The sequence below is a fragment of the Lentinula edodes genome (assembly GCF_021015755.1).
Source record: "Lentinula edodes strain Le(Bin) 0899 ss11 chromosome Unknown C8R40scaffold_29, whole genome shotgun sequence".
In the NCBI taxonomy this organism is placed as follows: Eukaryota; Fungi; Basidiomycota; class Agaricomycetes; order Agaricales; family Omphalotaceae; genus Lentinula; species Lentinula edodes.
In genome coordinates, this window is record NW_025764335.1 from 391,981 (window position 1) to 405,203 (window position 13,223).

At 48.2% G+C, this 13,223-nt stretch overlaps 3 protein-coding genes across 3 annotated transcripts; 2 read left to right on the forward strand and 1 right to left on the reverse strand.

Moving 5' to 3' along the window:
• Positions 1 to 1,550: 1,550 nt before the first annotated feature.
• C8R40DRAFT_1173264 (uncharacterized protein) lies at positions 1,551 to 3,110 on the reverse strand (the record flags this gene model as incomplete). Its single annotated transcript, XM_046231996.1, has 8 exons — positions 1,551 to 1,605; positions 1,656 to 1,831; positions 1,882 to 1,990; positions 2,048 to 2,205; positions 2,258 to 2,338; positions 2,396 to 2,572; positions 2,619 to 2,830; positions 2,879 to 3,110. 8 exons carry the CDS (start codon positions 3,108 to 3,110, stop codon positions 1,551 to 1,553), a joined length of 1,200 nt encoding a protein of 399 aa, XP_046083953.1.
• Positions 3,111 to 3,349: 239 nt separating this feature from the next.
• C8R40DRAFT_1071493 (uncharacterized protein) lies at positions 3,350 to 4,387 on the forward strand (the record flags this gene model as incomplete). Its single annotated transcript, XM_046226341.1, has 4 exons — positions 3,350 to 3,405; positions 3,461 to 3,636; positions 3,687 to 3,722; positions 3,837 to 4,387. The coding sequence occupies 4 exons, from the start codon at positions 3,350 to 3,352 to the stop codon at positions 4,385 to 4,387; spliced, it is 819 nt and encodes a 272-aa protein (XP_046083954.1).
• Positions 4,388 to 11,977: 7,590 nt separating this feature from the next.
• C8R40DRAFT_1071494 (uncharacterized protein) lies at positions 11,978 to 12,634 on the forward strand (the record flags this gene model as incomplete). Its single annotated transcript, XM_046226342.1, has 2 exons — positions 11,978 to 12,382; positions 12,446 to 12,634. 2 exons carry the CDS (start codon positions 11,978 to 11,980, stop codon positions 12,632 to 12,634), a joined length of 594 nt encoding a protein of 197 aa, XP_046083955.1.
• Positions 12,635 to 13,223: the final 589 nt, after the last annotated feature.

Genomic DNA, 13,223 nt, shown 5'->3' on the forward strand with positions numbered 1-13,223 from the left:
AATCTAGTTGCCCAATGACCAAGTTAGATAGGTAGTATCTAAAAGGATACAAGTACTTGCCTAGTTGCCCAATGACCAAGAGGTCGAGATGGGGAACTAGGATCTGTTTACTGTCCTTTATATACTACTCTTGTCTAATGAGTAAGCGATTGTAAATAACAATGCGATATAGAACAAGAGTGAGGAATCAATATATACGAGTAATAATGAGCCGATAGTGAATCATAATGAACTAATCAATGAATAAGGATGATTTGTATGGAAGTGTATGGAAACAAATGGAACTAGTGGGATGATTGTGTAATAAAGTACAATAAACATGTGAAAAGAGATTGATGGGAACACACCGCTGATGGCGCATCAAAGGGTGCATCATGAGACTTCATGACAAGCATACTGTAGTGATAGAACACTTTCTACATACATCTACATACATTACACAGGTGCGGCAGAATTTCATCTTTTGATGATATCTGTTAAGATCATGTACACTGTGTAACCGTGCCAAGGCCACAAGGTGTCTAAGTGCGGAAGACGAGTGGGACAGTAGTGAAGTTATTAACAACACCGCCGTTACGCCGTTAGTCCCCGGAGATCGAGAGTATAGAGAGAGGAGCTAAGTAGCAGCCAAGTCGGAGCGGCGGTATCGCCGATGACGAGGAGCGGGCCAGAGGACGTTCAAGTCCTAAGGTCAAGTAGGACATACTTCGAGGCGTTGAGCCTGAAGACTTAGAGAAGAGCTAGGTTGAGAAGGGAGATCTAAGTTGATCTAAGTTGATAATTAAACTGAGGAACTATAGTAGCGTACAGGCAGTATTTATATCTACGGAACGGCACAGCAGTGCGGAACGCCAGACTAACTACTAGGAGCTATACGAGTAGTACCTGCAGGGTAGAGTAAAAGACAATAAGGAGAGACTAGAACGAAAGAGTATGTGTAGCGAGAAAGAACAATAAGAAGAGATTACAATAACGAGTGGATCTTCGGAGTACCGAGCGGCGGAATGGAGGCCCGAGGCATGGGCTTGACAATATCTGGAATTTTGATTCACAGACTTTCGGTTGAATAGATCAAAGCCATCCTTGCACAAACTTATCTAAAGATGATACTCAGAAAGATACTCATTTGATAGACTGCCAATGAATTCCTTCTATGCAACTCAGATAGATTGTATGCAGTATATAGAAGTAACATAGACTGCAGATTCACGTCATTTCCTATAAATCCCAAAAATTCCGAAGCTTCCCGGCTTTCTGGTGTATACAATATAGCACAAAAAGATGGAACGATTGCATTGAAAGGTTATCAGACTACAAATGAACAAAACATATCTATATGGGTCTATATGTGGGCATCAGAATGCCAGATAATCATTCTTCTCAATGGCTCCTCGCTTGCGTTTGCTGACCTTGTTTGCTAGAGTCTGTAATGGCTCCCGAAAGTTGCTTTGTAGCAATGAGGTCGAGTTTTCCGGCGAGGGTGGTTCACCATTGCGTGAAGGTGAATGGCTCTCCAATCAATCAATGGAAAGGGGAAGGGGTGGTAAAGCTCATGACGAGTTTCTGAATCGTTTCCAATCTTCTTCTATAGTTTCGACAAGGTATCTGTCAAAGCACGATTAATAAAATGGCAAGACACAATTCAAAGCACTCACGCCATCCACTTATCTGTCCGGAGGTCATTACTTTTGAATTCACATTTGAGTCCGTCAAGGAATGCATCCACGCGGCCCCAAAATGAAGCCTCCTTTGCTTGTTTATCTGCGAGGTTTTTCTGCTTCTTGAGAATTGGACCATCCTCCTCACAACACCGTTCATGTAAAAATCGACACTGAAAAACTTATGATTAGCAAGAACATGAGTATGAGCTTGGGAACTCACCAGGATAGCAAATCGGAACTTGTACAGATGCCCATTACTCGATCCCAAGCCTCCTTGGACATATTTTTGAACCAAGGTGATGGTTGCCTGCTCCAGCGTTGAGAGCCCCCTTTTTCCAGTTTCGTCAACAATGGTTCCAAAGATTTAAGCATGTGTTAGCAAATACAACAACATATTGACATCACAAAAACTTGCATCATCTCGGAATTGTTGGAGCATTTTTCCTGTAAGAGACTCCACTTCTTTTTTTAATGCAGTGGCCGATCCTGTTTTTGCCAATATGTCTGTAAATTCATGCTGCCCTGCTTCAGTCTTGCAATGTTCCTAACATAAGGAGAGTTGAAACTGATGGCTCATAGAAACATCGTTGACCTACCCATACTGCAGGAATGATGTCGCTGTAACTCAGGCATGTAGGCTTTGCACATTCATCCCATGCAATGGATCGAATGATTGCCTGTAGGTGGGTATCAGTGGATACAATGTTAATGAATTGCTGTTGAACAACAAATACCTTGACATGTCTGGGAACCTCATACCCTTTGTTGATTTGCTTCAGAGCTCCGTTGACAACTTCTTTGACTGAAGTTGAATCTGTATGCTGCGCTTCGAACTTGTTTTCGATATGGCAGGTTGCTGCATATTGCAGACAGTTTATCTTGAGTTGTCCCGTCTCTACCCAGCCAGCAATCTAGACAACAATCAGCACTGTAAGGGCATTCAACAAAAATTCATACTGCAACCATTCCTTTGAGCTCTCGAACTTGCATTGGGGTTAGAGAATAGTGAGATTGGATGCCATCCACCCAGCTCATGAGATCTGTGGTCTCTCCTTCTGAACGTTTTTGGGGGGTCAGACTTATGTTGGAATTATTCTCATCAGGGCCTATTGCAGTGGAGTAGCTCATATTGTCCTCATTAAGCTCATCACATTCATCCTCCCATGTTCCTGTGAATTTTTTTGAGCACCATAAAGAGGGTAAAAAAGCGCAGCTACCATGTTCTACCCCAGGAGTCTGCATTTCTGATGTGCCATGATAATCAAGGCTTGAGTCAGAATAAGTCTGAAGACGTGAACCAGGGTTTGAGATGGGAGGCTGAGGCAACACATATGGCAAAGCAGTGTTGAATCGTACTGTACCAGTATTTGGTGTATTTGGTAGAGCATTGATGGGAAGCTGAGGGGGTTGAAAAGGAGAGTCACTGAAAGTGAACACAGGCCGCGACATGGCGGACAAAAAGAAAGGAGTCAACAAAGAAAATGGAACAAGTTTCAAAAAACACATGGCCTCAACTGCACAGCATATATACTCTTGCGAAAGCCCAAAGTACATATTGGAATCTTTGTGATGTCCTCTGCAGTTATAACCCATCCCGAAAGCTCCTCCTCGATGCCGGTTCAGCAGCTCAGAGATGAGAACAACTCTATCCTGTCTCTAGAGCAGATCAAGACGGTGTCATCCTTGAGATGCCTTCCTCCATTATTTATCCTGGATTAAATGAGGCACTCACGAACTCTGGCATGTAAGGAAAACTTACGGCTATAAAGTTGATTGGCTAACTTTTTTTGATTATGTAGCGGCACTGAAAATGCAGATATAGGTTCAGGAGGATACTTGGGTGTTGTTGCTGACACCTGTGGTTTCGATGTTGAGGACTTCAACATGGATGGTGACAATATCTCCTACAACTCTGGGCTCAAGGCGCCTGAGAGCCTAATCAGTAATATCAAACTCAGATCATCTGTTCCTTCTGGTAATTGAGCTTGATATAATCTGCCCAGCGTATCTGATTTTCTTGTTTAGACCTGGAAGATGCACTGATTGAGCTTCATAACCTCTGTACCCATTGTCCTGCTCAACAACGCATCAACAAATCCCAGCAGAAGTGACTTTGCAAACTCGACAACTTTGTCCGTGCCATCTCGTCAAAAGAGGTTTATGACATTCACAAAGCACGGAAGATGGTCCAGTACAATGTTGCATTTCATCATGCCCAGAAAGATCTGTGGAGAAGTCAGACACAGCTAATGCTCCAAGAGGATGAGATTGCTGAAAACAGGAAATTTCATTCGGACTCGCTTTACCGCAACAAGAGGCAAGTATATGTCATAAAGGAGTTGGTCTTGCGTCTTTATAAATCACAAATGGAGGCAGAGGTCGAGCATAGGGAGCAGCATCTGAAGCAGTTGAAGACCATCGAGGATTTGGAACGACGTCTCAGCACCTCTGAGAACAACAAATATCTGTCAAATATTGAGGAGTTGAAGGTTCAGCTGGGCCGCAAAAAGCTTCTTTGTGGGAATGTAGCCAGAATTCTACTCAATGAGCACAATCCTGCAGTTGCTGTGGCAGAGTCTCTCCGACTCCTGACCCCTTCATCTGAAATTTTCTCAAAGTCCACTGCCGAGGGCCTTTCCATCAAGGCTGAACAGCAACCAAATTTGTTCCACACTGCAGTAGCCAAACAGTTGCTCGAACTTGAGGACGAGGCATGGAGAGGTTAAGCTTTCATATATTATTCTACAATGTTGTTTGTATCTAGAAACTTGGTTTACAATGCATTCAATTTTAGCTCTTCCTGTCATGCCCTGACCGCAACCAGACCAACCCCAGCACCAGCCCACACGCTTCCTTACACCTTCCCAAGACATCCCCGAGGTAGTATGCACCTCCCCAAGACAGTACCACTGGTAATATGCACCTCCCCAAGACAGTCCTGACAACCATCCCGACACGCGTACGAAACTCCTAACACCAGCCCCATTAAGTACCAATCTCGATCACCTGTCTCTCGATTACCTGCCTCATGTCCTCTAGACTCTGATGTTCCCTTGTTCACTTCCCATACCTATTTAAGTAGCTCCGTAACGTCCCCAAGCCCCAGCTTGGTATATTTTGAACACACACCCTTTTGCATAGGTCCAGTCCCTGTCCCTTTGTACCTGCTAACCATACGGATTTCTCTTTACACTCTGTTTTTCTACCTCTGTTTCTCTTTACTCTCGTCTACTGTCTCTCTGATCGTCTATACGATCAAATATACACTTTTACTTCAAGTCTAAGCCATCTGAGTGAGTCTCCAAGCTCCCTCGAACATTACTAAAGCTCCCCAACACCTAAACACTTTGGTGAGCTACCCTTCCCCAAACCTCCCAGAGTTCCCTAGCTACTTCGTAAGCTTCGGGACCTTGATCTAAGTAACGTCGAGGCTACCCCTCACGTCAAACCACGTATCGCTTCTCCATTACCACCTCCAACACTCGAGGACGTCCATCCTCAAGCCCAGTCCCCAGGAACCTACCTTCCCGGGCGTATACCTCCTCGGGAGCTTACCACCTCGAGACCCATTTCCATCTACGGCCTATTCGAACCCTATATTGACGTTCTAGCGAGTACAACTCCTACCACGCGATATTACAAGGTTCCATACTTCTACCTAACCTCCCTGGACCTCCTAGGAACCCCCTCAAGGGTCACCATCTCTTCGTCCCAGCCACTACTAGGTCATTCCCATCCTCGGTCGCGGTTTCCGTAGCTCCCTTCGAGCTCCAGCCTGCTCCTAGCACGCTACAACATAAACTCTTCATACCAAAACCTACCTTAAGACCTATTCTGACCCAGGTCTTACATTATACCAAGCTCTCCCGTCACGGAACAGACTCGTCGCGACGAAATGTCTGCAACGTCAATGGAACGACCTTCTAGTTCCAAACTTGAATTGAAAAACCACAAGGGTGCATTGTCTCATGGAAACACAACACAAGCTCAAAAGTCAAACCAGGCTGCTAGCTCCACTGTCATCACGGTGGCAGCTGGTCAATGCCTGATGTCCATCCCAGAACAGTCGTTTGGGGAGGAAACCGCTAGCAACGTAAGGACACCCGAGGGACGTCAATCTGCGGTTCAGGAGCCTCCTCCAGTGGACCCTGGGATGGGACTTCCACAGCGGAGGTATACCTCCATGGGTTATGCCCAACCTGTCAGTAGTCCCATGGGGGGTTTTGCCTATTCTCCTACCTGGGGAACGAGAGGACCTCCCCCTGGACCGGTACCACAGCTAGACATGGAGTCAGCTTCAAACGCAGGTGGAAGAGTCAGCAGCCAAGTAGCCGCTACCAAAAGGATACAAGGGGAGAATACAGATCCTCTTACCGTATGACAACAGGAGAAACTTCCAGAGAGGAGGGTATCACCTGCCATATCCGAACAGTCTCGGACGTCATCCCCGAGGTTACCAACTCCTCCAGTACAGTCCCTTAACCTTCCTCCCCTGAGATGAGGAAGTTCGCTCTCCAGTCTCTTGAAGAGTCCAGCTATGAATACGCCCAACTGGGAGCATACACACGCGATACATCATAGCAGGACCAACTTCCCAGTGCAACCGTTGTTGGAAATGACGTTGCGTCTGGAAGACATCATTCAAATCCAGGAGTGTATCCCGGAGGACGTAGCTATGGTCTTAAGGGAGGTATTAGAGTCGATGGGGATCGAAATATTAAGAGATGGTCTCGAATTCTCAGACCTACGGGTACAGTTCCTAACAGTAGGAACTCAACTAGAAATAGACCTCCCAGAGAAGGCTCAACAGTGGCTGATGACCCCGGCGAACCGATCAGACTTTCTCTGGTTATACAACATCCTATTGGACCCAGAGAGGATGTTAGAATTGTTAGAGGCAGAGGCACGTTACGGGCGATCGTTCCAAAACTCGAGGGGAATACTTCCCCTCCTCCCTCATACCCATGGAAGGGAGAAGGAATTCTGCGACGAAGCAGGGCTAATCGATGAAGAAAGCAATAAGGATGTCAACGCCATTGCTGCAAAAAATTGTAGACGCAGGAGATACACCATGGCTCACCTCCTTACCCCAGTGGAATCAATGCCCAATCAGGATAGTCCTGTCCGGGTCCATAGCGGACAGTACACGTACATGCCCATGAGGCATATGCACCAACTTCTGGTGAGGAGTGAGGAGTCTGAAGTGATGTTGTGTTCGCAGGAGACCCGACATCGGATGTTACTAGCGGAATCAGACACTCTGATGCTGTCGGAGGAACTTTCTGGATCAAATCTAGAAAGGGCCTTGGAATTCCATCACAGACTGGTCGCGGATAATCGGGGAACCTCGTATATGGTTCAATGCAAACTAGAGAGTGCAGGGGAGTTCCCTACGGAGCAATTTGACCAGAAAAAGCAGCTCCATGGATCTGATGGTCGCTTCCTGGCACAGAAACATTCATTGACCAGAAATAACGGGGTTCCTGAATTCCTTAACCCCGGTAATACAGCCACGAGGAGCCCCCAGTTACGCTCGGGGACCTCCCCCACTGTACATGCCTTGTGACAAGACCATGCCTACAGGTCAATAGCTATAGAGGTTCTGAGGCCGGATCCGGCCCGGGAATGGCCCGGGATAATTCCGAGGTCCGGAACTGAGTATTGGCCTGTAGTACACACTGGGAGTGGGACATCGGTGAAGCTATTAGCAACACCCTTCACACACTGTTGGTGTCCCCGGGAATTATGGCAAGAGTGCAAGATTGGGATGAGCAGCCTAAATGGGGTTCCTGATGATCCGGGAGTCCGGAAGCAAAGGGTAAAGAAGATATTAAAGACTGGGATAAGATGGTACACTTGATTTCAAGCTTGACTACAATGTACAAAGTATTCTAGCTTATATACATCCCAAATACAGTCAGAAGACCTCGATGAAAGCTCGGAACAATAAATAAATACAATGATGGTCACAAGGTTATTATTTCAAAGTCCGGCCGCTCCGGGCCGGGCCGGGAAGCATATGGGGTGAATTGCATGCATATGACACCTTGGTTCAAAATTCGACTCCTCCCCCCAGAGTTAAGCTGCAAATGAAACCGGTAACTCCAGTCTCAACACAGCGATACCAGTTTAGCAAGGTAAGGATGGATGGCACTGTAAGACCTGGGTCAGAATAGGTCTTAGGGTAGGTTTTGGTATAAGGAGTTTATGTTGTAGCGTGCTAGGAGCAAGCTGGAGCTCGAAGGGAGCTATGGAAACCGCGACCGAGGATGGGAATGACCTAGTAGTGGCTGGGATTGAGAGATGTGACCCTTGAAGGGGTTCCTGTAAGGTCCAGGGAGGTCCCTAAGGTGTAGGTAGGGGAGGTAGAGGTACGGAACCTGTCAAGTCCATGCCTCGGGCCTCCATTCTGCCGCTCGGTACTCCGAAGATCCACCTTTATTGTAATCTCGTTCTTATTGTTCTTTCTCGCTACACATACCCTTTCATTCTAGTCTCTCCTTATTGTTTTTTACCCTACCCTGCAGGTACTACTCGTATAGCTCCTAGTAGTTAGTCTAGCGCTCCGCACCGATGCGCCAATCCGTAGATATAAATACTGCCTGTACGCTACTGTAGTTCCTCAGTTTAATTATTGACTTAGATTCCCTCTTTGATCTAATTCTCCTCTAAGTCTTCAGGCTCATCACCTTGAAGTACTCTCCTATAACCTTAGGACTTAGACGTTCTTTGGTTCGCTCCTCGTCACCGGCAATACCGCCGCTCCGACTTGGCTGCTACTAGCTCCTTCCTTCTATACTCTCGATCTCCGGGGACTAACAGTGTAACAGCAGTGTTGTTAATAACTTCACTACTGTCCCACTCGACCTCCCGCTCTTAGACACCTTGTGGCCTCTGGCACAGTTACATGGTGTACATGATCTTGACAGAACCTAGTAGTGTTGCATAGAAGGAGTTGTACTTGCTAGAACGTCAACGTAAGATCGAATAGGTCGTATAGAGAATGGGTCTTGAGTGTATAAGCTCCTGAGAAGGTATACGCCCGGGAGGGTGTCACGAAGCGGCAGAGGCGGAGTGACTAACGGAGCGGGAAAGCGGAGCGACTAAGCAGAACGGTGAGGTGGAGCAACTGGATAAGGCAACAAGGCGGAGCGACTAAGCAGAACGGTGGCAGGCTGGTCCCAGATAATGACAGAGATATATTGAGTATCGTAGTCATAGGTAATAATAAGTAAGCACATACCTGGTCCCAGATAATGACAGAGAGGTCAAGATAAGGGACCAGGCTGTGGAGGGTTGGCTATATATACATAATCCGGTCTGCGAGAAATAACGATGTAATACTGTACAGTTTAGGAACAAGAAAGGTGGCGGAAGCCAATAGAAGGAGAAGATGGGTCAGGTGGATCAGTAATCGATGAATCAGTAATCGATGGGGGTTTGACAGTGATGGGATGATGTATCGTACAAGTAAAGGCGTCGAGACGGTGAGAAAAGGAAAATGATAGGGGCTGCGTACTTTATGACAGAGGGGAGGTCCCGGGAACTGGGGCTTAGAGGTGGACGTCCTCGAGTGTTGGAGGTGGTAACAGAGAAGAGGCACGTAGTTTGATGTAGGGGGTAGCTTCGACGTTACCTAGATTGAGGTCCTAGAACTTGTGGGACAAGTGGGGAGCTCAAGGAGGTTTTGGGGAGGTTAGCTCACCAAGGTGTTAGGCGTTGGGGAGCTTTAGTATTGTTCGAGGGAGCTCGGGGACTCACTCGGATTGCTTAGACGTGAAGTAAAAGCATATATTCAACCGTAGAGACAATCGTTGAGACAGTAGGCAAGAGTAGAGAGAAACAGAGGTAAAGAAACAAAGAGTAAAGAGAATTCTGTATAGGTAGCAGGTACAAAGGGACAGGGACTGGACCTATGTAAAGGGTGTGTGTTCAAAATATACCAAGCTGGGGCTTCAGGACATTGCGGCACTACTTAAATAGGTATGGGAAGTGAACAAGAGAACATCTGGAGACATGAGGCAGCTAATCGAGGGAGGGAGGTAATCGAGATTAATACTTAAAGGGGTTGTCGGTTAGGAAGGTTTTCGTATGCATGTCGGGGTGAAGGATGTTTGGGTAGTTGTGTCAGAAATACTAGGGGAGGTGCCTGGTGGTACTTGGGGAGGTGCAGAGGAGGTACAGGAGGTAGATAGGATGTATGACAACGTGTGGTGGGTACTGGGACTGGTCTGGTTGTAGCCAGGGCATGACATTACCCCCCCTTGTAACCCCTTCGTGCCCTCGCGATGGGTAGGTGCGTTTTTCTGGGCAGTCACCTGACATTCACGTGGTTCCTGAAAATTTTCTTGTTGAAGTCCGTCAGAACCTTGCTTCTCCCTCTCTTCCACCACCTCAGTTTTAGGAGTCCAAACTCATCTAACTGCGATGTCTCCTACACCTACTTGACCTCTTTCACGTACACCATCTCCTCTGTTACCCACCCTTACCGCTTTGGGAGAGGTACCTTCCCTGGCTCCTGAATCCGATGGGGAGGTGGAAATGGATCAACTGGCCTTCACCATCGAGTCGCCGTCTCGTCCCCAACTCCAGTTACTCGAGACAGTGTTTAATACTGGCAAGCCACTATCGGGTTATTGTCAGGACGATCCTTTGTGGCCTCTTCTTGCGGAGGTAGCTTCCCCTTGTTCCAACTGTGTAAAGTCCCCGAGCAAATGTAAGGTTCTGCTGAACTCCCCTCGCTGTACCAACTGCTCTGCGAAAAAGACTTGTAGTCTGGGGAAGGTCCTTCAGTATCGGTACTTCGCTTGTCATTGCAGTTAAGACATTGCATACAGCCGCAGGTTTTTGGAGCTCCACGGAACTCCCACACATCAATCGACATGGGGTATTCCTTTGAGTACCTGGCGTCAATACGATGCTGCCCTCCAAGCTCGTACCTCCTCAACCTCCACCCTCCTAGAACTGAACATGCTTGACGAGAAGGATACTGCCGAGACTGACCAGCAAGAGTTACAGAAGTTCCTTGCTTTGCAACAGGGTGAGGCAGTCGTCGCGGCGAAACGTAAGCGCGATTGTTCCCCTTTGCCTGTGGCTGGTCCTTCCAGCAAAAAGGTTCAGTTGGATGGTTCGAAAAAGTGTTCTTGTCGTAGGACCCCTGTAGAGGGGGCAGTTCAGGAGTCTCCCCGTCGCGTTCGACTCATGGTTCCTCCAGGTCATTCGATGGCAGCCTCCACTTCCACTCCTGCTCTCCCTCGCGCCCTTCCCTCCTCCATGGAGGTATCTGTCAGGGACAAACCCGTGCAGGGTCCCAGTGGTTTGGTTCAGTTGGCAGCTGCTGCCGAGGCCCAGTTCGATGTGGTTCAGCGGCTTGTTTCCCCTCCCCCTGTTACGCCGCCTATAAAGGGTACTGGGTCCGACCCCCTTCCTTCCAACATGCCACCCACTTCGCGTTCGTCATTAGTACCCCGCACCCTCATCGCTCATCCCTATCGCACTGAGAATCAGCGTCTTCTTGCTCGGGTTCGATCACTAGAGTCCCAGCTTGCCGATTCTCAGCGGGAGAATTCCTCTCTAACCACTGCCCTTCGGGATACCTCCCACGCCCTCGATGCTCGTCAACGGGAGGTCGAACAACTTCGGTCCTCCAGCCACGAGGTCCTTCAGCACGAAGTCGAGTATCACAGTGTGTTGGACCAGTTCCATGCACTGGACAGGGCTTTATCGGTGTTTTCTGGTCAGGTAAGCCGTGATTTAACTGGTATTCACTTCCCTCTTTAATTTGAGTTCCCCCCTTGTAGACTGTTGTTCAGCGTCTCCAAGCATTGGAGGAGGAGCTTTGCGTTGTAAAAAGGGATCGCGACGTTGCAGTGGAGGAGCTTTCTACTGCTTCCCGTAAGGCTTCTGAGTTGAAGACAGCCCTACTGCAGCAACAGGGTCTGGTAGACGAAACCAATGCTTTGGCGACCCGTCAGCGTCATTGCTTGGAGGAGTTCCGGGAGGAGGTCCATCGTACTTGAGATCGTGCCGCCTTCGTGGAGCAGATGATCAAGGAGTATCCAGACGAGGGTTTCTACGAGGTGGTTTTACCTCCCCTTTCTCAACTGGAGGAGGACCTCAAGAGGGCCAATGAGGACCTTCGCCGCGTCGCCACCTTTGCACACCGCCTTTATCATTCCGATCCCGCCACTGTCCTCCATCATCACAGTCGTTACATCGGTGCCATCATTGAGGCGGTTGTCGCCTTTCTCCGACGTGGTCTGGACTCTGATGACCCCTACGTCATTGCCCACAACTTCCGACTTGCTCTGGATTACATGCAAACAGCCCGGGGTATTCACGGGGATCTTTATATGCGGTCCATTAGCAGCATTCAATGGTTTTTCAACAACGCGGTGGATGAGGACGAGGGTCTCCATTGCCTGGTGTTAGAGCACTCCCGGTTTGATAACGATGGTCCTTTTCTGACCGCGGCTCAGCATGCCGGTTTCGCAGCCCCTCCTGAGGGTTCAATGGAGCCACCCCTCCATCGTCGGATGTTGGCACTATCGACCGCCTTTCCTCATCGTGATGGTTCTGGAAGGTGGGACGATGTTGTCCCCGCCATCCCTAGTCTTGACCAGTCGATGGTTGTATGGGAGCAGTTAATGCTGGAGTACTTTCACCACATAACTGATACCCCAATGTCTGTTCCAGTGCCATCGAACGAACCTCCCTCTGCTGTAGGTGAAGGTATTTCTTCTCCCCCCGCTCCCTCTCATGTTCCTCTGTTCCTCCCCGAACAGGACTCTCCGACCTCCCCTTCTCCCCCTCCTCCTTCTCCCAGTCTTCCTCCCCTCTTTGGTTCAGTAGCAGATCTAGCCATTGATCTTACTGGGGGTCACGACAAATTGTACGAGCTGGAGGAATCGTGTCGTGCTCGGGTCTCTGAGGCGGATGGGATGGATGCTGTCCCAAAGGAGCAACCGTTGTAGTACTTCATTGTCATTTCTTGTAATAGATCCTTGTCGCTAAATCGTAGAAAATTGAAACGTCTTTTTTGTCTTTTTAAAGTGAGATCATAGTGAGTGTTAAGATCATGTACACCGTGTAACCGTGCCAAGGCCACAGGGTGTCTAAGTGCGGAAGACGAATGGGACAGTAGTGAAGTTATTAACAACACCGCCGTTACGCCGTTAGTCCCCGGAGAGCGAGAGTAGAGAGAGAGGAGCTAAGTAGCAGCCAGGTCGGAGCGGCGGTATCGCCGATGACGAGGAGCGAACCAGAGAACGTCAAAGTCCTAAGGTCGAGGAGAACGTACTTCGAGGCGTTGAGCCTGAAGACTTAGAGAAGAGTTAAGTTGAGAAGGGAGATCTAAGTTGATCTAAGTTGATAATTAAACTGAGGAACTACAGTAGCGTACAGGCAGTATTTATATCTACGGAACGGCGCATCGGTGCGGAGCGCCAGACTAACTACTAGGAGCTATACGAGTAGTACCTGCAGGGTAGAGTAAAAGACAATAAGGAGAGACTAGAACGAAAGAGTAAAAGACAATAATGAGAGACTAGGACGAAAGGATAT